The sequence below is a fragment of the Dipodomys spectabilis genome, unplaced genomic scaffold, assembly GCF_019054845.1.
Source record: "Dipodomys spectabilis isolate Male_0828 unplaced genomic scaffold, ASM1905484v1 ptg000023l, whole genome shotgun sequence".
In the NCBI taxonomy this organism is placed as follows: domain Eukaryota; kingdom Metazoa; phylum Chordata; class Mammalia; order Rodentia; family Heteromyidae; genus Dipodomys; species Dipodomys spectabilis.
The window spans coordinates 6,345,815-6,371,956 of NW_024870700.1; the positions used below are offsets into that span (position 1 = coordinate 6,345,815).

The 26,142-nt window shown below is 37.7% G+C and overlaps 2 protein-coding genes across 3 annotated transcripts in view; one reads left to right on the forward strand and one right to left on the reverse strand.

The window, feature by feature from the left end:
- Positions 1-26,142, reverse strand: part of Pdgfd (platelet derived growth factor D) — a 168,019-nt gene that overhangs the window by 80,612 nt on the left and 61,265 nt on the right. The gene's annotated exons all lie outside the window — the stretch shown is intronic.
- On the forward strand, positions 6,387-7,586 carry Ddi1 (DNA damage inducible 1 homolog 1). Its single transcript, XM_042674944.1, has one exon. The coding sequence runs from the start codon at positions 6,387-6,389 to the stop codon at positions 7,584-7,586; it is 1,200 nt and encodes a 399-aa protein (XP_042530878.1).

The window sequence follows — 26,142 nt, forward strand, 5'->3', positions numbered from 1 at the left end:
AATGAGGCTCTTTGTTCTAACAATCTTCTGCAGGTGATTGTGACATATCAGCTCCAACAGTAATAGCAGCTCTAATCTGACTTAACAGGAAACACTTTTTCATTGCTGGGAATAAGTCTTCTTGCTATGTTCTTTTTCCATTTCTCAATAGCTATAAGCATCTTATTAACAGGGACCTGGCTATTTTCTCTTTAATTTTCAAGAAGACTGCTTCACCACTTTTGAAGGACATGTCATTCTGGTTTTGATTTGGTAAGCAAGTCTTGCTACCTACTGTCCAGAGCATCCTGGAAAGCAAAGATGAAGGTGGAGTGACAGCTCTAAGCACAACTGCATCTACTCCAAGTCACCTAGGAGTTTACAATTTAATCTACATGTTTCATTTAAGATTTGCCAATCCCAGTCTTTCTTCTTATTAATGGTTTTTACCCATAAAAGAAAAATAACTGATTTTGTTAGAGTGCCTTGCTACTTACAAGACCACAAAGTACTGACTGGATCTACAACTAAATCCTATGGAAAATAAATTGTTGTCATCATCACCATTTCACATAAGAGGATAATGAAGCTCAGAGAATTGATGCTTTGTCCAAGGGCATTCAGGTCAGAAACAAATCCACAGAATTTAAGCTATACCTTTCTGACTTTAAAGACACAATAGGCTTTATCATTTATCTGTGTCCAGTTTTGGTCAATCTACTGGGGTGTGCTGAGAACACCATTTCCAGAATATTTTGATAGAATATTGCCATTTTATACAAGGAGAGAATAACACATATTTGTTGCGTTTTTTTCCACTCATCTTTAAAGATTCCTGTATTTTGTTGACTATTTTTTGGTCACAAGGGCAGATTGGGACTTTTGAAGAATGAATCTCATGTTTTGGGGGTGAGCACTGATTACTACAGAACCTATTATATTGAAAGCATAGCATTATGAATCTGTTTTTTTTCCCCCTAAGGGAGCTACCTTATCTCTAGAATGGCTCTAGTTATTTAAGATGAAAAATTCTATTCAATAAAGAAAGATCTTTCCAATAAGAAGCAGGGCAGAAACCTGAGAGACTGATGAATAAATTTGCTACATTTCAACTTCTGCAAATACTCATCACTCCTACTTGATTTGGTCACTGTTTCTTTGTTTTCAAAATGGTTCCCGATAACGTGGATATTCCTGCTTGCTTTAAACTTTCTATAAAAAATAGCTCCTGAGCCCAATTCTAATATCAACTATGCTAACTTTGGTAGAGCTTTACTTTTTGATGTCAATCTAGTACTTGTGTATTTCATGTAGTATAAATAGTAATTTACGATTATGCTTAGAACATCAGGTCCAATGTCTCTTAGCCACAGGCACAGGGACCCACAACAGCTCTGCATTCTGGATAAAAACACTGCTGGGAGTGCCTGAAATAAAATCAAGGCTTTGTTTAAAGTTATAGTGTTTTGAAGGTTTTTTTTTTTTAAAAGGCACTGCAGAGGCATAAAACTCAAAAACAGTTTTGTTACGGTTGCCTGAGACATTTTGTTCCATTTCATTTATAGTTTGTAAAGAAAAAAAATCAATAATGTTATCTTTTTCTCCCTCAATGTCATAAATTGGGTCTCTGATTTTGAAAGCCAGCATACGCGGTGACTCTGATTAGTTCTTTTACTCGGGGGGGCTTCAAAGAGAGACGTCAATGAATAAGCTTCAGTGAATGATTTTTACCAATCTAAAGTAAACAAGAGCCTGTCATTGGTTAAGCACATGTTCTGAGCTGGGTGAAACAGAACATTCCTAAGTGGAATGGAAAGGATAATGGAACATAGATGGGTAAGACAGTTCTACATCAAGTGAGAGAGTTCTACATCTCCAAGAACAGAGACAATCCACGAAAACTTTCTACAGCCATTCTAATCACATAAAGGAAACGCTGTGGACCCGTGTAAGTTGGATGGTCTAAGCATTCTCTTGATATGTAGACTACTACATTTAATTTTTCTGAGAAAAATAGAAGGTGAATTAACTCATCTTTTAATTATGATCTAAAAAAATGAAACTTTTGTTTATCAGGCTTTGTTTTTCATTTTCACGGTTGGAATATAATTAAATTCTATAGACAGATGGGCTAAAGCCACACTAATTACCACAACAATCAGTTAACTCAGATGCTATTTAGAATAGAGAAAGCTATATAAACAACAATCTGGAAATTTTATCTTTTATGAGACAGTTGTAGAAATATCATCTATCATGCTTATAATTCCTAAAATATCCAAATGACCATGTTCTCGTGGTATAATGAGCTTTTTTTGTTTATTTGAGATCTTTCAATTTACCTCAGTCCTGCCATGAAATGAAAACAAAGAAGATGTATTTCCATATATTACCATACACTACCTATTGAAGCAGAGGCCCACGGCTGGAGGCACAGGGCCCTTCCTGTTTGGGGCAGATGCATGCCATTTCTCCATGCCCTAATGCAACAGAAGGTGAGGTTTGTGGACAACATGAAAACTGATTGCTTTAAGAGACTGTTCTATTATATCATTGAGAATATGTAGCACCCTTAGCATTTTAAATTAACATATGACAGCCAGTAAATATTTACATTCATATTGAGTATCCAAAAGGATTTGTAAGGATCCTAGCTAGAGCCTTTTTCTATTTTCCATTAAAATGTTCCCACAGGTTGGAGAATAGCAGAAGCTACAATGGAAGGGCACTGTTAGGAAATCTTCATGTTGCTAAAGCAGTGACAGTGAACTGAGAAAAAGCTACCCACATTTCAATTCAGGACCCTACAAAATGTTGCTGTATTTCAATCATTGGAAATAAACATAGCAGACCAATATGAACTAAATTCTCAGGTCAATTATATACATACATTTATATATTTATTTTGCTAGTGTTACTAGGGTGTTTAAACTTCAAAGTCTGGTGATAACAAGCCTTTTCATTTTTAATATATCCATTAATTTATCAATTAAACAACTATATTGAAGTACATACTCATTTATGAATGCTGTGGCACCACTTATTTTATGACTATAAAGAAATAAACATGGAAAATACTTGTTTAACCTAAAAGTGCAATTTGAAAAATTCTGAAAAATCTCAAGTGATAGCTTAATTGTATAGTAAATATTGATCACACTTGAAAAGTGACGTGAAGCCATATTTAAAGGAAAGAATCTCAACAGGACAACAAAAATATCTATGCCTAACATGTAATTATTGAATATATTTCATAATGATATTTATTTACATGTTTTTCACAAAATAAACTCCAAATTTATTGTTTCATAAAGCAATAGGCAGCATTTTAAATACCAACTGACTCTAAGTGGGATCAGCAATGATCTTATTCTTTTTTGTTGTTACATTAAGTTTTTAGAATGAGATAAATTATAAAAGGTATTACTGAAGGTTTACTCCACAAAATAACTTTAGAGTTACTTACTTAGCTAGTGTGAAATCACTGCCAACTCTTCTATTTTCTGGGTATTTAGGCTATACAATGAGAATCGATTTTCTAAGTGATAGCCCTGAGACCTTCCAGGAATCTCACTTATCAAAGAAAGATTCAATTATGTTCTCATATTGCACTTACCCAGGAGGGAAAGTCTGGGAATATATTTAAAGAACTCCTCAAGAGAACTTTCCACAACCTTCGGTTACCTAGATTAACCCACCCGGACCATTCCTAACCCCCTTCCATCAATTTCCTGTGCTATAGGGATTAATGGCCTAACACAATGCTTATTTAAGCAATATTTGTAGGTGCTACCAATGATCCCCTGGTCTATTACATCCTCAGGTAAGTGCTCAATTAAAATTGTGAGTTAAGAGAATTATACTTATGAATTATACTTGTGGCATTTGAAATACTAGCAGTGTTGAGGAAATGAAAGAATCAAACAATACACAAAACAGAAGTACGGAACAGCCCCAGGAGACTGTCTGTCTTTTCAGACCTTAGCTGTTTTTCAACAGAGGTTGAAGGCCTGGGTGGATAGCTTGATCACAGGGTCTGAAGGAGTCCTGACAGTTCTGCTATACTATGCTTTATAGAGTGATGAGAATAAATTGGCCAGATCCTGAGGAGTTTTGATTTCCAGCATTTGCTCATAGTAAAAAAAAAAAAACAAGTAAAATAGTAAAAAGTATATAAACATAAACTGCCACAAAAATAGAGAAATAATTACAGAAAGATAAAAAGTATCACATGAAGTTTGATTATGTTCAGTATTCAGGCAATAGGAATATGGAAAAGAGATGTTTATTTTTCTTAATAAAAGCCCTCAATTTTTGGTTTGCCAGAAAAAAAGCTTATGCCACAAAAACAATTTCATCTCATAGTGAAACAACAAAACAAAAACCCTAGTATTATCTCCCTAACTTAATGTGGTTTTAGGAACAAACTGTGCAAAACTCCTTGGAAAATTAGAGAGAGAAATACTGGGTTCCCAGCTGTTCTTTAGCAGAGTAGTTTGAGTGTGATGTCTGACGTCACAGTTGTTTTCAAACTCAGGAGAAACAATTATTGATCTCTGAGGAAATGATGACTAGGATGCTAAGAACCACAGAAACAACTGTAGGACTTAATTGTTCAACCAAAGACTGATTTATATCTCTGTAACTAGTGAAAATAGCTTGAAATAATTACTGCTTGTCTATAGGAAAATTCTGGGCCACATCCCCCATTTTAAATAAAATCTTCAGTATTACAAACTGGCCTTTCCAAGCTTTAACCATCTTGAGCTTTGGTTTCTAAAACACCACCACACTCAGACATGGCAAACTCCACGTTACATTCTAAGTCCAGTTCTTTCTGGAAGCTTTTTACTGCCCCACAACCTACTTACCACCTTCTAATTTCTCCCATGCTGTGCAGCCTGCTAGTGTGGTGCAGTTAAAAAATCTCCCCAATGTGTGTGTTTGTGTGTGCGTGCGCGTGTGCATGCACTTTTAACAGATCATAGCACTTTTAACAGCACAGACTGCATTTAACATTAGTCATCTCTGAATCCCTAGAACCCAGCACATGCTTCACATGTACTTGGCATTCAGATAACATTTCTAACAAAAATAATGGGGATATGGCAACCAGGTGATAAAGCAGTAAGTGAGACATAATTTTTCATTTGAGAAAGACACATGAGAAGCAGGAGTCAGAATAACTGTAGACAGATGCCATATCCTATCCTCCTCTAGGCAAATGTGTAGCCCTTCCAAAACACTAAACCTAATCCACAATGAAAGCCCCTCTAATTATGGAGGAGGTTCTGGCAGAGAACATTGTTGATCTCTTGGTTCATGACTATCTTTTTGGTTCACATCTGGGAGGAGTCAGTGAGCCAGGGACTGTGGGCTCTGTCCAGAGCAATCACTTTATGAAATATAGGAAAAACAATGGGAACTTAAGGATTTTCCTTTAAGTTAGTTAAATGAAAATTAAAGCCAAAACAAATACCTGCCCGAAATCTCTTCCATTTCTTTTCCCTTCTCATTTCCCCCTTTCCTTTCTTCCCCCAACTCTCGTCTTCCTGTTTCTTAAATTCTTACTCACCATACATAAACTCCTTAGATTCCTAAGTGACATTTTATAAATGGATTCAAATAGCTTTCTTCTTCTTTCTGCACCACAACTAAAATTCACATGTAAGTGTTTCCTATTGCATTGAACATTTCATCTTTCTGGCCTTGTCTAGAAAGGTTGTCTTTGAATATACAACTCCATTTGCCTGAATGAGTCTCACCACTGCTCATCCAGAAAAATTCATCCTTCATCGCACAACTGGTCTCCTCTTTGGAGAAGTATCTTATCAAACAGGGTCTGTACACGTACTGAGCTTCAGCATTGTGCTTGTTCTATATACACGTTAATCCTTTCACAGAATGTGAAATCCCCAAGGGCTGGCATCAAGTTCAACAAATCTTTCCTAATAAGAACCTAGCATAGCACTTGCCATGGTGGATATAAGCTCTTCTTGTTTCATGAATAAGTAAAAGTACACAGCATACAACCCCAAAATGAACAAAATGAATTTTGACATGTTGTTGAGGAGGACTTGAATGATATTTTTCAGATCTGGTGTCAAGTGGGTCTTGCATGGCTTGCCTTGGAATCTAACAGTCTGTTTTCATGGGAACAACCTTCTAAGTTCCAACAGCACACATAAAAAAGAGCCTATGACCTCCAAGTTCCATGTGCCCTGTGGCTGGCACTGAGGCTGGGAGAAAGCCTCGGGACTGGTGAGCAGCTAAGGCCCTCTGAGATCAACCCTGCAGGACATAACCCCGTGGGGGAGGAACAGCCAGGCTATCAGGAGCAACCAGCCCAGTCAGCCAGTGAACCACACCCATGCTCCCGGCCCACCTGGCTTTCCGGGGCCCGTGCCATGCTGATCACGGTGTACTGCGTACGGAGGGACCTCTCTGAGCGAACTTTCTCCCTCCATGTCGCCCCTGACTTTGAGCTCTGCAACTTCCGAGTCCTCTGTGAGATCGAGTCTGGAGTCCCTGCTGAAGAGAGCCAGATCATCTACCTGGAGAGACTCCTTGTGGATGACCACTGCTCCCTGGGCTCCTATGGCCTCAAAGATGGAGACGTTGTCGTATTACTTCAGAAGGATAATATGGGACACCGGCCTCTGGGAAGGGCTCCAAATCACCACCATCACCATCATCATCATCACATGGAGTTCGGTGGGTTTGCCACACCTGGGCCCTCCACGGCCCGGCAGCGGGCGCCATCCGCCCAGCTGTCGCACGGCTTGGCGTCTGGGGAGAAGGTAGGTTCTGTTTCAGGTCTAAACAGCCCTGCCTTGATTCGCAGCATGTTGCTCTCCAATCCCCACGACCTGTCCCTGCTGAAGGAGCGCAACCCCGTCCTGGCAGATGCTCTGCTCAGCGGCAACCTGGACACCTTTGCTCGGGTCTTGAGGGAGCAGCAAAGGGAGATAGCCTTGAGGGAGCAAGAGAGGCTTCGGCTCTACACGGCTGATCCCTTTGATCGGGAAGCTCAGGCCAAAATAGAAGAAGAGATTCGGCAGCAGAATATCGAAGAAAACATGACCATCGCCATGGAGGAGGCCCCCGAGAGCTTTGGACAGGTGGCGATGCTCTACATCCACTGCAAAGTGAACGGGCTCCCTCTGAAGGCATTTGTTGACTCGGGTGCTCAGATGACCATCATGAGCCAGGCGTGTGCTGAGAGATGCAACATCATAAGGCTGATGGACCGACGCTGGGCTGGAGTTGCCAAGGGGGTGGGCATACAGAGGATTATGGGCCGCATTCATCTAGCTCAGATTCAAATAGAAGGCGATTTCTTACAATGTTCTTTCTCTATACTTGAAGAGCAGCCCATGGACATCCTTTTAGGGCTAGATATGCTCAGGAGACATCAGTGTTCCATAGATTTGAAGAAAAATGTGCTGGTAATTGGCACCACTGGCACACAGACTTCCTTCCTTCCCGAGGCAGAGGTACCAGTGTGTGGTATGTTAAGTACTAATGAGGAAGAAGAGTCTTCACACAAGGAAGTAGCAGAAAAGATTAAACATTCAGTCATGGATTCAGGACGGAAAAAGCACTGAAGCAGGATTACAGATATGTCACCATCAGGTCCCAGGAAATTATTAGACACGAACTCACTGGCAGTGTAATCATTAAACACATCTGTAACAGCTGAGTTCTCAGATGGGTCAGTGTGTAAATCAGATGGTTCTTGTGGGTCCCTTATCTACTCCCATTCAGAAATCACTGACCCTCAATGGGAAGGCTCTGGAGACCCGTGGGTTTCCAGATACCCCTTGAGGAGGAAAGCCAGCCTCTTCTGTAAGATTATAGGGAGGCCCGCCCAAGTAATTGCCGTTTTGCAACAAAATGGTGAAAGCCACTGCTGCAGACTTTATAAAGGCATCTATAGAAAACAGTTTTACAAAAGCACTAACCTATTTGTAAGTTAGTTAAGTAAGGATCTTGCTGTGTGACCCAGTACATCCTCAAACTCATTTTCCTGTCTCTGTCTCCTGAGTGCTAGGATTACGAACATGTGCACCATGCCCGGGTAATAGGTTTTATTTTATATGCCTATTTTCACAGATTGTATTTTCTTTGGGATAAGCATGAAAAATGGCGGGGCAATTATAGTCTCAAACTGATTAATACTTACAAATATCTATTTGGGGCAGCATGAGGGTTCATTTCCTCATATTTTAGGTCTTTCTTTCTCTTATAGTCATGCTCACTACAACCCCTCCCTAACGGTCATTTTTGACATAGTTGAGAGTAGTTTTCTCCTCCATTGTTATTCTGTTTCCTGAACTTAAAGAAAACAGTTATAAAACAAGCAGTGAATTAGACTTTCTTAAATTATGGCACCCTTTGGTAGCTTAGTGATTTTATGAGAGTGGCAGGTGGGGCAGCAGCAATCCCAGACACTCATACCTATTTTGACATTTCAGTTCATGCTTAATACAAAAGTGTTCATTGGCAAAATAAATTTGAAAACTTCATAATAGGAATAGCTATAAGGCCTCATTCAGAAATGTGATCCATTCTGGGAACCGAAATGATGAGTAATAGCCCCCAGTTAAAATACCTAATAAAAACGGTCAAGTGCCTGAGACCATCAGAAACAGGGGAAAAAAATCTTTCAGGACAGTAACTCATCAAGACTTTACTAAACAACCAGATTTAAAGTTAAGAAAAAGATGCTCTGGTGAATAATGTTGTTAAACAAAGTTGTTCTCGTAGCTTTAGTAGGGCCTTGTTTGTGATCGTTCGGGTAAATGCCCAAAAGTGGGATTGCAGGGTCATAAGGAAGCTCTATGTGGAGTCTTTTGAGGAACCTCCATACTGCTTTCCAAAGTGGTTGAACAAGTTTACACTCCCACCAATTAATAATGCAGTAGGGTTCCCTTTTGGCTACATCCCCTCCAGCATCTGTTGTTATTAGAGTTCTTGATTACAGCCATTCTAACTAGGGTGAAGTGGAATCTCTACGTTGTTTTGATTTGCATTTCATAACCAAGATATGGAACCAACCCAGATGCCCCTCAGTAGATGACTGGATCAAGAAAATGTGATATATATAAAAATAGATGTATATATATATGAATTCTATGCCTGCATCAGAAAGAATGATACTGCCCCATTTGTTAGGAAATGGAAAGACTTGAAAAAAATTATATTAAGTGAAGTAAGCCAGACCCAAAGAAACATAGGTCTCATGGTTTCCCTTATTTGCAATAACTAGTATATGTCTTGGATATTTTTACCAGACAAGTAGAAAAGGTCAAAAGCTATGTACATATGCCCATATAAGACGATACTAAGTGAAAGAATCCCAAGATAGGGACACAAGAGGTTATATCTTTGTCGCTGTTGTTTTTAATGTACTATGTGATTTTTGGTTTATTTTGTAGGTTCTTCCCTCATGGTATAACCCCTGTTTACACCATATTTATATATACACTGCTTCCTGTATATACATTCTTTCTAATTTGGAAAGGGGAAGGGAAATAACAAAATGTTGAAACATGGATACAGGTTGACCCACTGTAACAAGGAGATGTACAAGACACTATGTTGAAAACAAACTTTACAACTTGGGGCTGGGGAGGAGTTGGGGAGGTGGGGAAGGAAGGTAGGGGGAAAACAAAGGAGGAGGTAACAATGCTCGATAGGTAATGTACTCATTACTTTACTCATGTAACTGTAACTCCTCTGTACAGTATCTTTACAATAAAAAAAAACTTAAAAAAGAAACAGATGCTCTGATCTTAGATCTTTATTACTTAGATGAATCATTGATGAATTGTTTCAAAGCAGGAAACCAGTTTTCAAGTGCTAAAACTATATTATGATCAAGGACATACTTTAAGTTACTCTAATTCCAAACAATATCCAAAGCCACTTGAGGAATTCCTAAAAACTAACAACAAAAAGTCCTCTTTTGAGCCAGGTGCTGGTGGCTCATGCCTGTAATCTTAGCTACTCAGAAGGCTAAATTTTGAAGATCAAGGTTCAAAGCCAGCCTAGTCAGGAAAGTCTGTGAGACTCTTATCTTCATAAGTAGTAGAGCACTAGCCTTGAGTACAAAGAGGCTCAGGAACAGAGCCCAGACCCTGAGTTCAAGCCCCAGGACCACTGTGTGTGTGTGTGTGTGGGGGGGGGAGTCCTCTTTTCTAACCTCTAATTTGTTTTGATTCCTCATGACACTCCCACCCACATTCTAAAGAGAGCCATTTCTTTCAGTCCAGACTCCATTGGTTCACCTTCCACTTGCCTGCCTGCCTGCCTGCTTGCTTGCTTTGCTTTTCTTCTCTTTCTTTCTTTCCTTCCTTCCTTCCTTCTTTCTTTCTTTCTTCTTTCTTTTTCTTTCTCTTTCTTTCTTTCTTTCTCTTCCTTTCCTCCCTCCCTCCCTTTCTCCCTCCCTTCTTCCTTCTTTCTTTCCTCCCTTCCTCCCTTCCATCCTCTCTTCCTTTTCTTTCTTTCTCTCTTTCTTCTTTCTTTCTTTCTTTCTCTTTCTTTCTTCTTTCTTTCTTTCTCTTCCTTTCTTCCTTTCCTTCCTCCCTCCCTTCCTTCTTTCCTCCCTTCCTCCCTTCCATCCTCTTTTCCTTTTCTTTCTTTCCTTCTTTCTTTCCTCCTTTCTTCCTTTCTTTCTTTCCTCCCTCCCTCCCTCCCTTTCTCCCTCCTTCCACCCTTCCTTCTTTCCTTCCTTCTTTCTTTCTTTATTTTTTTAATTACTGTAAAGGTGAAGTACAAAGACATTACAGTTCCATAAGTCAGGTAAAGAGTACATTTCTTTTTGGACAATGTCACCCCATCCCTCCTTCCCCCCTAACCCCCCCGGTTTTTCCCTCCCATCCCTACCCACAACCTATATAGTTTATTTTCAACACAGTGTCTAGTGAGTACCACTACTGAAGTAGTTCAACCTTTGTCTCACCATTTCTGGGTTCCTCTTCCTTACAGTTATTCTCATATTCACCCTCCCAAGTCTTTTGTACATTTGTTTCAAGGTTGATATACAATAGAGGTGCTGAAATGGCCAAATGGCCAGACTTTTTCCACTACTTTGTTATCTCAATAAGCACTCAAGACAAATGCAAGGAATAAATGGAAAACATACAGAGGAAAGCTAGGGATAAGAAAATCACCTATGAATATATAGAAATTCTGACTTGGAAAAACTCATGACTGGTTTTTAGAAAAATACACAAAATTCTTAGCATCATATTTTTTAAAACATTTGCATACGTCACATAGGATTCCTGAACATCATCTAGTAGTACTTTCAGGATGTATAGTCTATAAAAGTTAGTCTAAAAAAAGTCTCAAAATCCTTCAGATAAAAGACAGTTCACTTGATATCAAATGTGATCTGTACTCACATTTCTGAGTAGCCTTGGTGTTTTGTGACAAGTTTTGGGTATATTTCTGTCTTATTTTGAACTGAAATCTACTATCTCATAACATTGAATAACTTCATCTTCATTCTTTCTCCTGCCAAGAACACAATCCTTTTGGCATGAGGATATCTTTTTTTATAGGAGATCAGTGCTATCCTAAATAATAATTCTTTTTTTGTAGGCTTTCACTTGGTTCTTCAACTTTCTGCATAGGACGAGGTAAACTCTTCTAAAAGTTGGACATGTTCTTTGGGACATATTCCAACTTCTAAAAATTTTGCTTGAGTAAATGGATAGTTAAATTAAGTGCATATTTATTGAACAAAAAAGGAATGATCTCAAAGAAGAAAAATCAATAAACAGTGAATGAAGCCATGTTTTTATTGGTCTTTGAAATCACTGCCTTATAGATAAACATATTTTTAAAATTAGTTCATTGGATTTAAAAATCTTAATGCAACCTTATATATGCTTCTCAAAGGTTCCTAATGAATTAAATTTTAGGTGTATCAGTTTTGATGAAAAGTAACATCTTTTGCTTGTATTCTATGTAAATAAGTCATGATATAAGAACATTTGGGTATATTAGAACCATTAATCCTCTGAATAAAATTTCAAATAGTTATCAATAATTATCAAATTTCCATTTTAATGGAGATTTGTAAATTTGAATGGTTTGAATAATTCTGGGCCTCAAATTTGACTTCAAATCATTCAATTTTCAAAGCTGAATATTTCTTTTATTTACAACACTGAAGTTTACATTGGGACTTACTTTTATACAAATGTTCAAATATATAATATACAATATGCAATATTATATGTAAAAGTATATATAAAAAATATATACATATACATTTACATAAAAAGATCTGCAACAATATATGAGTCTATGAATATCAGGAAATGTTTTAGCCTTTCCTAATCTAGTTCTTTTAAAATTATATTGTTATTTAAAATATTCCAGACATGTATCCTGCTCCTCTGTTCATAAAACCCTGACTGACCTACTGCATCCTCTATTTGAGAAATAGTATATTGGAAACTACCAAAATACCTCTATAACAATGACAATAGAGTAGCAGAAATAATACTCTCAATATTTATTCACTGAATGCTCATGAAATAGGCACTAAATTACGATTTTATAAATTTGGAAATGAGTCTAGTATCCAAGATGATTATAAACTTGAAGTAGGACGAGGACAGACTTAAAAAACTGAGAACAAACAGGATAGGCATGAAATTATTAATATACTGGTACAAAAGAATGAATTTTAACTTAGAGGTTTTTAAAAGTAAAGCAAGACAGTAAATTCATTTTCAATAAGCATAAAGGGTTCATCACTGACATTGAACAAAACTCTCTTTAAAATTCAGTTTGCTACTATATAGCTTATAAATATCTACCAATGGGGATTTACTCTCTAGAAAATGAACAACTCTCCATTTTCTTTATTTGTATTAAATATTTAAACTGTTTAAAATAAGCTATTTAACAAGTCCACGAGGTTATTCATGTCACCTAATTCTCATTTCAATACCCATTTTACCTAAAAGAAAATAAATACTATAATAATAAATGCTGCATTTCTAGACTACAGTAATACATTCTGCTGTAATGTATAAGAGTGATAATGCTCACACTAAATAGAACATACAAGCTTAACCTCTTCCATAAAATTTCTCCTGTTTCTGGGGAGATATCTGCACCCCAAAGAGAAAAGACAAATGGATGTTTACATGTATAAATTCATCTTCACCACAGGTATAAAATGTTACCGTTTTAGTTACAAGAACATTGTGCTTATTTTGGAAACCAATTATAAAAAGGTCTCTGTGGCTCTCTCAACATCCCATAAAAAAAATGTGAGTAAATGATGTGAACTGAGTGATCTAGGACTCATACCAGGAAACTGTTGTGAAGGTATTAATCAATGATAACATTTCCTGGTTATTCTCCTATTTATTCTCTGAGATTATCAAAAGCCCAGATAACCAAGTCAGAGGAAGAAAGTCAAAGAGAAGTAGAAAAGGAAGAAAGCAACAACAACGTATTTGGGTTGATATGAAATGGTTCACCCTTTAAGTACTCTTTTAGATGGCAGGTAAGGATAGAGCTAAGATAATGGATTAGTTATGAATCCACAGTAATTTATTATAATTTATGGCCATATTCCAGGCAAATCATCATTTAAAATTCACCAATGTCATACCATAACATCAATATTCACTCTGAAATTGTATTCTACCAGAGCTTTTCAACAAAGATTTCTGACAATAAAGATAATAATTTAAAATGATATTCTCATATACTTTATATAGAGATATATAGAAATATATAAAGTACCAGTGTTTTGAATAACTAGGTATTGCTAAAAGAGTTAACTTTTTTAAGAGTTTTGTTCCTGTCTTTTGTTATATAGAGAAACAAGGAAATGTAGGCTATAGTCTTAACTTTTACAAAACCTGAAAGCCCAATTAGAAGAACTGGGAGAAACGCAAAATTAAATCGTTAAAAATGCCGGGTGCATGTGGCTCATGCCTGTAATCCTTGCTACTCAGGAGGCTGAGATCTGAGGATCATGGTTCAGAAGCCAGCCCGGGCAGGAAAGACCATGAGACTGTTACCTCCAATAAACCACTCAGAAAACCAGAAGTGGCACTGTGGCTCAAGTGTTAGAGTGCTAGCCTTGAGCTGAACAGCTGAGGGACAGGGCCCAGACCCAGAGTTCAAGCCCCAGGACTGACAAAAAGTAAAAAATAAAAATAGCAACAAAAGAGAAAAAACAAAAACAAAACAAAAAGTAAAATAGCAAAAAAATCTTGTCTCCATGGAGTTCATTTCAATAAAAATCATATTCTATGATCATATGCACATAGCTATTAGGCCTTTGTGATCCTTTCCTAAGAATATCCTCCTTTGGTCTCACTGTGTGAGTTCACTAGACACTTTGTTAAAAATGAACTATACAACTTGTAAGTTGTAGGGGAAGGGTTGGGAGGGAAAAACTGGGAGAAAACGAGGGAAGAGGTGACACTGCTCAAAAAGAAATGTATTCATTACCTGACTTTTACATAACTGCAACCCCTCTGCACTTCACCTTTACAATAAAAATGAATTAAATACTAAAAATAATATTAATCAAAAAGAAAAAGTATATCTGTAATCCTGTTGAGCACTGGATGGATCACACCTGTAATGTGAGCTAATCAGGAGACTGAGAGCTGAGGACTGAAGTCAGCCTGGGCAGGACAGTCCATGAAATTCTTCTCCAATTTATCACCAAAAAGCTAGAAATGGAGACCTAGGTTTGAGCAAACAAGGAAAAAGAAAAAAAAAGAGAAAAGAAATCCTAGAGACGTTGTCTATATCCTGAGTTCAAGCCCCAGGACCAGCACACACATGAAATGCACACACACACACACACACACACACACACACACACACAAACACACTACACTATATATATATATACACTATATATGTATATAATACACATACACATATACATATAATACATATATACCTACACATATACATATATATGTATATATACACATACATATGTGATATATATATTAAATCATATATATATAATTTAGTGCTGAATATGGGGTTGGGAAAACATTGCTGTTCCTCATGGGAGACACCAGAGCATGGCAGGATGTGTTTTCCCAAACCTTAATGACCACCTGTTATATGGCAGGTCCCAGTTCAGGCTCTGGGTTTCCCCAGTGCAGCTGATTTCTGGTACTCTTCTGTTGTTGTGAACTCTCAACAGACATACTGAACCATCTACAACCTCCCCAAAGTTTGATTTGACTTTAATATCAAAACATGAAATAGATTCAGATGTAGACAGGATTCTCTTTGTCAAATTAGGATAAATATATTCTGGGTTAACAACATGACTGGTACTTATATGTGTTGATTTAAATATAAGCAAAATAACCCCTTAAAATGTTTTTTAATATAATAAAGTTGCCAAATATTCCCAGTAAGGACAATATAACTAGGATTTGCATGGGCCAATATCACAATTTCTGAGATTGTTCTTGTTTTTAAAACTGATTATCTCTCATCCTGGTTAACTCTTCAATCCTGGGTGAATGAGAACAGTTGAAAACAGTATTAGACAAAAGGTGAACCAATGCAATAGTAATACTCAAAAGACAATATGTGGGAAATGAACTTTAAAACCTTGGGGGGCCATTGCAGGGGAGGGAACGTAGGAGAAAAGGAGGGGGGGTAACAATGTTTGACAAGAAATGTACTCACTATCTTACATATATAACTGTAACCCCTCTGTACATCACCTTGACAATAAAATTAAATAAAAAATAGATTTAAATGTAGATTTAAAATGTTATGCTCTTAGGTATGCCGTATACCTCCAAACAAGATGGACATTTAAAATGCCTCAATGATCAATGACCCACACGACCAACCATGTTCAAATACTCAAAGTAGAATGTCCTGATTTATTTGTATACAATAAATATAGGTATTTAAAATTCACCCACAAACTATTTCTAGAATAGTTACTCATTTTAAAAATTGTAAGAAAATATTTTTAAAGAAATATTTTAAAAAACTTGGAGAATAAGAAAGGTAATGGGGTTATATGTGATCAAAGTACATTGTATACACGTGAATGTCATGAAGAAAACTATTACGTATACAAATTTTTTGAAAAGCAGTCTATAAGTTTTTTCTAGAAAATTCATACTATAGCTGGATTTTTCCAGTCTTCTTGGAAATTATATATACAGCTGAAAATTTAAACCTGTAAAAATGGGCATCAGATAATGGGGACAGAAGATACTCAAATATAATACTTAAATCACCTATGAATTTGGGTTATCATGCAAAAACATGGTATATACCATATATATATCACATATATATATATATATATATATATACTATGCATATGATACATATATATGGTATATATATACATCTCAGTTGGTAATGATATACTGAATTCATCTTAAATCCTTGATTTGGGGATTTTAAGGAAATATTTGAACATATAAGCAGAAATTTCAGAAGCAGCACAAATATTGCTCCCTTCTCTTGTATCCATGGAGCTGAGATGTAATGCACAGAAAGTAAGGTATAATGACGCAAAGGAGAGATGTAAAAGACTCACAGTTTTTCAGAAAGAAATCAGTCTACAGACCACAAATGATGCCTACTTCCCATTGTATTCATATGAAGAAGTCATGGAATGAAGGAAGGCTGAGATGTAATCAACAGAATACAAAGAAGAGCAAAACAAAGGAGTGACATGAAAAGACTCATCCTTTCCAGAAAGAGATGAGCCAATAGAGAGCAGGTGATAATCTAGAAATCCTAGGTTTGCAAGGTGTCTGGTTGGGAAAGAAGAAGCCTGGAGGCCCAAGATCTTTGATATCTCTGTGATATGTGTAAGAAATTCATGGACCAGGAGGCAAGAAGAGGAAGTTGTGAACAAACTGTCATGTTGTCATGACAAAGAGGTCCAAGAAGATCCTAAGGAAAGTAGGTCAGCTACTGACACTGGCATAGTTAATAACGAGGAGAAAGCAAACTGGCAAAGCGGGACCTTTGCCTTTTCCCAGAAGGAAGTAAAACCTATGTCAAGGGGAGCACTCACACTACTGACATCTATGGAACACAAACATACAGAGGACATTTTTGTTGCCAGTTGAGCCAGCTCTGCAGTTCACTGCTTCATAACATTACTTCTAGCATACCTCATTCAAGAGTTTAAAATTAAATGATATTACAAGAATTTTATAGAAATATGTTGGAGCCAGACTTATAGGCATCTATCAGAAATAATCTCATAAAGTTAAAACAACAGATGGGCAGTTAGAGCAAAACAGAAGCAAAGATACCCTCTGTTCAAACATTGCCAACTGCCATCACTTGGGTTCTCAGTAATCGACAGAAAGCGATCTCATTGATAGTCCATGGCTATAGGAATTTATGGTCCCATATGGCGTGGTCTGTCTTGTCAACTCACATGAGATGATGGCTCCTAGGTGTCTGGTCTAAAAATATCTTCATCAGTACAAGAATCAACAGTACTAGTGCTTTCACAGTAAGTAGTTATTAATCAAGGGATCTCTTGAAATTTTGTGAAAAAAAAATACCCAAACCATTTTGGCTACCTAAACCATTCTCAAGAATTCAGGCTAAATTATATCAAACAATAAGGAAAAAATCCAAGGCAAGAACCATGATGATACACTTTAATGTTCTCCCCACCCTTTGGAAAGACATTTAAGCAAAGTTCAGGTGTGGTGAAGTGCTATAAAAGAGTCATGCAGACGTTTCAGTTTTCCACTGCAGTATAACTTTCCACACTTTTCTGAAGGTTTAAAAACTTGGCAGCAACAAAATGGATGTGTTAAAGTCCTTCAGCAAGTTAGTGACTCAGTGTCCTTCAGTGGTGATGCCCTGGAGAGTGGGTGGGGTGATGGATGGAACGAACCACATTACATTCCGTCACAGTTGGTCGAATGATTACTGCACAGAGCTAAGGTAAATCTGCTATGTCTTTGATGGTGATTAAGGAAGTCATTGATTTATTTCAGTCTGCTAAAATGCAAATGCAGAGTACATAGTTTTGAAAGGACTGAATATTCCTAGACTCCATATGTAACCTCACTGACATCTTGTACTAGTTCTCGCATGGGAAGATCTTCTGTATTCTATTTCATTTTATTTTAGTAGCTTTTCCTGGTGCTCTAAAAAGCACAGGCATTCCAGAGCTTTATTCTTTATTTTTTGTCAGTCATGGGGCGTGAACTCTGGGCCTGGGCGCTGTCCCTCAGCTCTTCAGCTCCAAGCTAGGGCTCTACCACTTGAGCCACAGAGCCATTTCTGGTTTCCTGAGTGGAGTATTGGAGATAAGAGTCTCAGGGACTTTCCTGCCCAGGCTGGCTTTGAACTGCGATCCTCAGATCTCAGCCTCCTGAGTACCTAGGATTGAAGTTGTGAGCCACTGGCACCCAACTCCAAAGCTTTATTCTTAACAGACTAAGTCTTTAGCTTGAAGGTAACTTACTAACCCAGATTCATTTGACCAATTAGATAGAAATGAAAATTCAATTCTATATAGAAAAGAAAATTTGAATTATTCCAGAAGGATAACCAAAGGAATTCACTAGGATCAAAATTCTAAGACTGCCATTCATTCATTTTCCTGCTATTTTATTCTATGAACCACAAAGCTTGTTCTCTGAGCTCACCATGGTTCATCTTACACTTTCTATAGCTTCTTATTCTCTCTATGGAATTCCTGTAACTGAGAAGGTCTTAATATAACCCAGTATAATTGCCAGGTGACTCAAACCCTGCTGATAGCTCCAATAGATGTGGGTGTGTTATTTTACAAGTGTTCTCAGCAACTTCTCTTTCCTGACAGACCTTTGTATTTCCCAAACCTATCCTCTCTTCAGGCCACAGTACAATTTGAGAGTGTGCTGAATTCTGAGTCTCATTAGTGGCAAGTAACTCATTTGTTCACTTTCCTTCAGGGACAACAAAAATAGTGATACTTGAAGGATGACAGAGTGATCATCTTCAAGTTCAAGTGAAATCTTCAAATAATTGAAAGGATGCAATAATATCTATCATTTACATATCATCGTTTACTGGATGTTTCATGTATTCAGCACGTTTTACATTCAGCACGTTTTACATTCAGTGATGGGGCTTGAATTCTGGGACATATCTAAACCTCCATAAATGTTAAACAACACTTAAGTATTAGGATTCGGAGGAAGTGGCCTGTCCAAAGTCACCAAACAAGTGGTCTGCACTTAGGAATTTGGCATCAGAGGCTACATATTTAGCTACTTAGTATGATCTCTCACTGATGGCACATAAAAGGATATGTAACACTAGGTAAAGGTGTGGTGTGTACAGTTGTTATGGATGCAGTAAGATGGAAATGGGAAGAAGGATTTCAATTTAGATAAAAGAGCCTTTCAAGAAAAAGAAATAAAAACCCAGCAGTGAGAATAAACAGGAGTATCAAGGAAGAGCAAGGAGGCTAGATTGCATAAAGACTTGCAGTTTTAAGTAAGGGGATTGGAGTTCATAAGTGCTCTGGAAAGCTATTTGAGAAACTCAAAGCAAGAAAGAAGGAAGTCAACTTAATTCTTAAAGTTGTCTCTGGTTGCTTCCAGATAAAAGTGGAAGGGCCAAGAACTGAGTCCTTAAGAAATCTAGTCTCTGGATTGTGCAGAGAAGGAGGATGTAGAAAAGCAGCCTAAAACAAAAATCAACTGATAACACAGAAAGGAATTATAAAAGCATACCTGAGAAGCCAAAGAAGAAAATATTTCATGAGCAATGGGTGGTTACCACATGCAGTCACCAGGTCAAACATGGCTGGGAGATTAGGACAGGACTGGGGGTTGAGCATTGATGGGAAGATAACTTTTAACATGAATGTCTTTGTGAGGATCTTGGCCAAGAATCCCACCTGGCCTGAAGGGAGCTAAGGAACCAACTGGAATGCAGGGGGTAGGAGAGAAAGCACAAATAACTCTCAGGAAGCAGAGAGGGAAGCAGAGAAATATCATAGTAGATGAAGGAGCATGAGAACATTTCTTTTACTACCAAGGTAATTCATTCTGGGTTCATGTCAATGATCTCGTGGGAGGGAAAAGTGAGACATAAGAGAGGACCAGGGAAAGGAATTCAAGCAGCAAAGTCCTTGTCCACAGGGAGGAAGCACTGGGCTTCGGAAAGGAGGGAGAGTCCATGGCTTGTGAGCAGAAGGGATGCAGAAGATTTGGGTATAAATGCAGGTCTCTGGGATGCTTGATGGTATGAAGACAAAGACAGTGTTATCTATCTATGTCTTTCTTGGTCAAAGAAGAGCAAGAAGTGGAGAAAAGTAAGGCGAATTGAAGGGCTGAGGAAGGAGGTCTCAAATAACCATGTGGAGCACACGAGAGTAAGCCCTGTAGGAAAGATACTGGAACCTGAGACTAGTTTGAGGGCTCATTTGAGATTCTAGGAAGCAAAATTAAGTGAAACTAGCTGTACCGATACAAAGACCACTAGCCAGGTTTTGACATGGATTTTCCTCCTTACTTGGCACGTGACCATAGGTAAGGCCACAGAGAAGTAGCTGTACTGATAGAAAGACCACTAGCCTGTTTTGACACGGATTTTCCTACTGACTTGCCAGGTGACCATACGCAAGGCCACAGACTTCTCTGGGCCTCAGTTTGTTCGCGTGGAGTGAGAAGGTCATGGGTCACCCATACTGGGGAACCACAAGCTGGCCTGGTGACTACTGGCACATCAGGTCGAGGGATCATCCATGTTTAGAGTATGGAAGCTTCCTGCTGAACAAATAACAAATAAATACTCAGCTGTACCAACTCAATCGGAGAGCCACGGTGAAAGGTTCATGCCGGAGGCCTCTGAAGTCTAAGACTCTACTTTCAACCTCGGATATCTATCTTTTGGGGAACCAACTCACACTGTAGGATCAAAGCACAACTCCACCTAATTCACCACTGTCAATCCTCATTCTTTTATGCCAACATGTTTTTAGGCTGAAAACAGGTCACTAGCCAGGCAAAATGAACCAAAATCGATGTTGCCCTTGTTATTTCTTTAGGCCTCAGAGGTACTAATGAACAGTGAAACAATTTGCAGATTATGGCCAAGGAAAGGAAGAGTGACACGAGTAATCCAGAAATGAAAAATTAGCTCTCTATGATTATGGGAACTATTGGCATTATCTATCATAATAATTAAGGCTAAGTACTGCCAGCAACAGTGCCCAAGGGTCACAAAGAAAGTTTGGGTCCCAGGTGTCACCACTGCGGTATTTGATAACATCTCAGGACAATAAACTGAGAAAAATTAATTTTAATTGCGTTGACCACACAGCCTCCCACATGAACTGAGAATTAGTTGACAAGGACAGGGCAATTATTAAACGTAATATATCAACTTCTATTCAAATGATCAGTGGGGTTCAGCAGCAATTGCTGCAGTAACCTTTCCGGCTGACACCTTCATTAATGATGTGTGAGAGGAAGAGCAGCATGTGAATGGTTTTCAAAGATTACTCTTCCCTGGTAATTGTTCCAAATGGAAGCTCCCAGTTGGACAGCAATCACTTAACTAGAAATGAACACATAGGGTCCTGTGAAGAGTTAAAATTCTAGGCAGGCAAATGTCTCCTGAGATAACAGACAGATGGGGAAAATTGTAGGTGAAAGGTTTTAGTAGTAGGATGGTAATCCCTGAAAAGTACCTCCATGATTTCACAATTCTCAAATAGTCTTTATTGGTAAAGGATGTTTGCCAGATATTACAAGCAGTATAACTTCATGTATATGATGTAAACAAAGCACACAAATAGTCAATGTGTTTCCTTTGGGCCTTTAAAAATATTTTTGGTACAAATTCTTAAAGTTTAAAATTTATGTATTATAAACTGGACCACTTGAAAGTGCACAATTCATCAGCAATTAATTTATTCATGACATTTCATGACCAATGTATCTGTCTAGTTTCAAAACATTCTGAACCTGCTTAGCAACTGTTTTATATTCTTTCCCCTCCTGACCACCAATCTTTTCAGATTCATGCATTTTGGATATTTCATAAAAATAGAATCATACAATTTGTCACCTTTAGTGTTTGGCTTTTTTCACTTAACATGCTTGTAAGACTCCTCTCCACTGAAGCAAATGTCAGTACTTTGCTCCTTCTTGGAGTTAAAGCCAATGAGTTTTCAAAGCATGACATGAACTGAGCTCTTAGTTCTGACTAATGACCCATAAAAATCTAGTCTATGCTAACAGATAAAACTTGTAAGAAAAGAACGATAGAAATGGGCTTATTTAAATAATTTTACTACCAGAAATACTTTATGGAACTGAAGGAAAGCCCTTTCTTTACTTTCATATGACATTTATATTTTTACTGATGAAACACAATAAACATTTATTGATTGCTGATGAGATGGAAGGTTCAGAATTCCCATGCATGCTACCTATGATGTTGAAGATGCTCAGTAAATAAGTCTCATTCATTGAATGAGTTTCAGTAGATAAGAGGGACTGTCAAGGTTTTTGTCTAATTGGGCATATATGATTGACAATTCTTTCTACTTTTAGCATCAATTTTGTTGATTCTCAGTTACCATGAATCTGTTTTAAATGAATATCCTCTAGTCTTCATCTAAGTAGAGTCAACAGTGGTTGCTTTGTATGAAATTCCCAGAGCAGACTGAAGAAAATCAGAAAAGATCTTCCATCTCCCTTTTTAAAATCTCTAACATAATCTCCTTCCTTCCCTGATAGTTCATTACTACAAAGACCCTGTTTTGTGGTTTTTTTTTAAACTGTAGCTTTTTAAGAATTTTTATGTTTTTATTCATTGCCAGAAAAAGAATGAAATCATTTATGGTAAAGTTTTGGACTTAACTTTTTATTTGTTGGTCATGGGGCTTGAACTCTGGACCTGCGTCCTGTCCCTCAGTGCTTCAGCTCAAGGGAAGTGCTCTCCACTTGAGCCACAGCACCACTTCTGGTTTTCTGGTGGTTTAATTGGAGATAAGAGTCTCATGGACTGTCCTGCCCGGGCTGGCTTTGAACCACTATCCTCAGATCTCAACCTCCTGAGTAGCTACGATTACAGGTATGAGCCACCAGCACCTGGCTTAACCTTTGACCTGTGATTTTAAAGTTAGATTTCCTCTATTATTGGCCTAAATACTAAAGATTTAATGAACAGATACCTTCTGGTAACTGTACCTCTCTGAAAAGACCTAGTCTATGACACTGAAGTAAGCCAGCAATCTCATCTGGTTTCTTGAGGACATATTTGAGAGGACAAAACAGGCACATTTCACAGTACAAGAGTTAGAATACTAAACATGAATACTAAAAAATCTGAGAATCCATTTACAATGTACAAATTCTCCTCTAAAGAGGTATTACCTTTTCCTCTTGTGTTTTAGATGATCGGGCAAAATCCTATGCAAAGTAACTGAAACTCAAATCTTCAGTGTGCTTGTCCTTTCAAAGCATGAATTGAGAAAAATACCGTGGTCATATTTCATGGGAGATGGTAATTACTTCCCCTGAAATGAATGATTTCCTGAAGACCTTCTCCATTGTAGCAACTCCACTTGGTATACTGCCATGGTTTGGATACAGCTTAAGCCGAGTCTCTGAAGGCTTTACGTGTGAGGTATTCAGGATTAAATGTCAACTCCAATGTCAATATATATTAGTATATTTATGGATGAGGCTTTTGGGACGTGATTGAGATTAGGTAAATCCTTAGGCTTCAGCCCTCATGATCAAAAGCTAGAGGTTTTAAGAGGAGGGACAGAGACTAGACACACACACACACACACACACACACACACACACACGTGTGTTCCTTATCTCTTAGCATGCAGTGCCCTGCAGTCCCTTCTAAGAGGAAGGTAATCACTTGACATGGTTTCTTAATCTTGAACCTTCAAAACTGTGAGCCAAAATAAACCAGTTTCTTTTCAAACTTACCCAATCTGTAATATTATCTTTTTAACAACAGAAAAAGGATACAGAGATACGATGTTCCTATAAAAATGTAGTATACAGCTGTAAGAGCTTCAAATGACAAATTATTTATATCCTTTAGTGTAATTGTGGTCATCTATAAAACTGAATTGCATTCACCATTTGGTGGCCCACTTGGTTGTCTGGAACATAGTTCACTATATCTGTTCCAGAAGGTTCAGAGCAACAAGTAAGTATACTCAGTGGGAATAAACACTTTCATAATTGAGAGACATCAAATCAGATATAATGCTGAGATACAAAAGAACACATGCTCACTGTAAAGTTTGACAAATCTACAAAATCATATGCAGGCTTCCAAATTTCAGGGCAGTCTTGGTTATGATGTTACTTTGCCACAAAGTAGGTATAAAAAAGATTTATAGTTTAGCAAAAGGCAGAACAAAGACATTTATGAAGGCAGAAGACTCATAAATTATAGAAAAATCTGGAGGCACAGCAAAGGAGGAGGTATGGCATTTTTCACAGCAGGGTTTTGCCAGAAGCCCACAGCCTGCATCATTCCAACACACCACCAAGAGACACACAGGTCATTGTCCAAAGAGCTCCAGTGCGAATACTGCAGCAGTGAATGCTGGAAGAAACACAGCACATGTGTACTTAACTGGATTCTGATGACTGGGAAATGGTTTCTGCAAAGAAGGCGAGTTTCACGTTGCTAGGAAATACGAATGACAGCTGCACGCTTATACGGTATCCTTCAGAGTTGGGTTGTTGACCTCTGCCAGTCAATTAATTCTGACCGTTGGTAGTCAAAGAGTGATGAGATCATCATTTTTTCCCCTTCACATAGGTGGTCATTTAAGAGAACTAAAGCAACACCAGCAAGTACATAGGTGACATAATTAAGTAACATTACACATATGAAAAATAAGGACCACAAAAGTATGTGTGTGTTGTCATCCTGGCTACACTGGGAAGCAAGAAATAGGAAGGTACTTGCCACCTTGTGTTTCTTCCTAATGACAACATGTGCTCACAGACAACTAGTGGAGACTTGAATCAAAAGCACATGGCTTTCAGCAAGAATACTACAGACATTATGTTCTAAATTACATTCTGACTATATCCTGGAATCTTTTAGATCTGGATTTGGTCCCAGGTGTCCAGGTAACAGTCCTGGACCAGTTCTTCCTGGAGCATGGCTCATTGCTGTTTTTGTGGTCACAAAAAAGGCCAACCCCTCCATCTGTTCCTTACAGTCTACCGTGTGGCCTGGCTTTGTTTCCTTCCTTCCTCTAGCTATTCAAGATTTTTCACTATACAAATAAAATACATGGAACTACACAGAAACGTTATCAATTTGATATGAAATGGCCCATTTTGGTTTGGAATTAATTCTCTTTGTTAGCCTGCAAAAACATACAGATTGGCAGGTGACGACCCAAGGATATTTTAGAAAGAATTACTTATATTAATTAAATAAGCATATCCACCTACTGTTATATCCTCAATCGACTACAGAACTAGTTGAGAATTGATATACAAAAAGAATAGATTATTATGTGGCTACAAACACTTTCTCAATGTCTGCAGTAAATTGTTTCTTAATGGAGAAAACAAAAGGTATTTTCAAAGCAGCTTCCTGCTATCAACAGCCATGCTTGAAAATGCAAGTTAAGGGTAGAACACAAAATGTCTCCAATCAGATTAATCACCATTACCCACAACAGTTTTGTTAATGAATTCCCTGATCAGACATCCAGTCTCATTTACAGACACAAAATGATACTTTGTGAATCTCTTTCTTCTCTGATCAACAACAACAAAAGCCTTTAGCTTTGAACATTCATATTTTTGAGGTTATATAATTCCTTCAGGTGCTTCCCCTGAGACTAAGTAAAATAGGGCAATTGTTCCATGCGTTAGAAGGGACTAACAGATATGCATTCAATTATGTTGCTTCGTATTACAGAATAAAAACAGACTTCTGGCTGTAAACAAGAAAAAGCAAAAGATCTTGAGGCCTTTCTACAAATGCAGGTACTCAGGCAATAAAAATCTATATCACCATCATTGTGAAAATGAAACAGTCCTTTTGTGATTCATCATCTTTCTTTCTTCCTTTCTTTCTTTCTTTCTTTCTTTCTTTCTTGCTTTCTTTCTTTCTTTCTTTCTTTTTGTT

Bases quoted from the DNA above. Each gene is read 5' to 3' on its own strand.
- Ddi1 (XM_042674944.1), top strand. From the start codon at position 6,387: ATGCTGATCACGGTGTACTGCGTACGGAGGGACCTCTCTGAGCGAACT.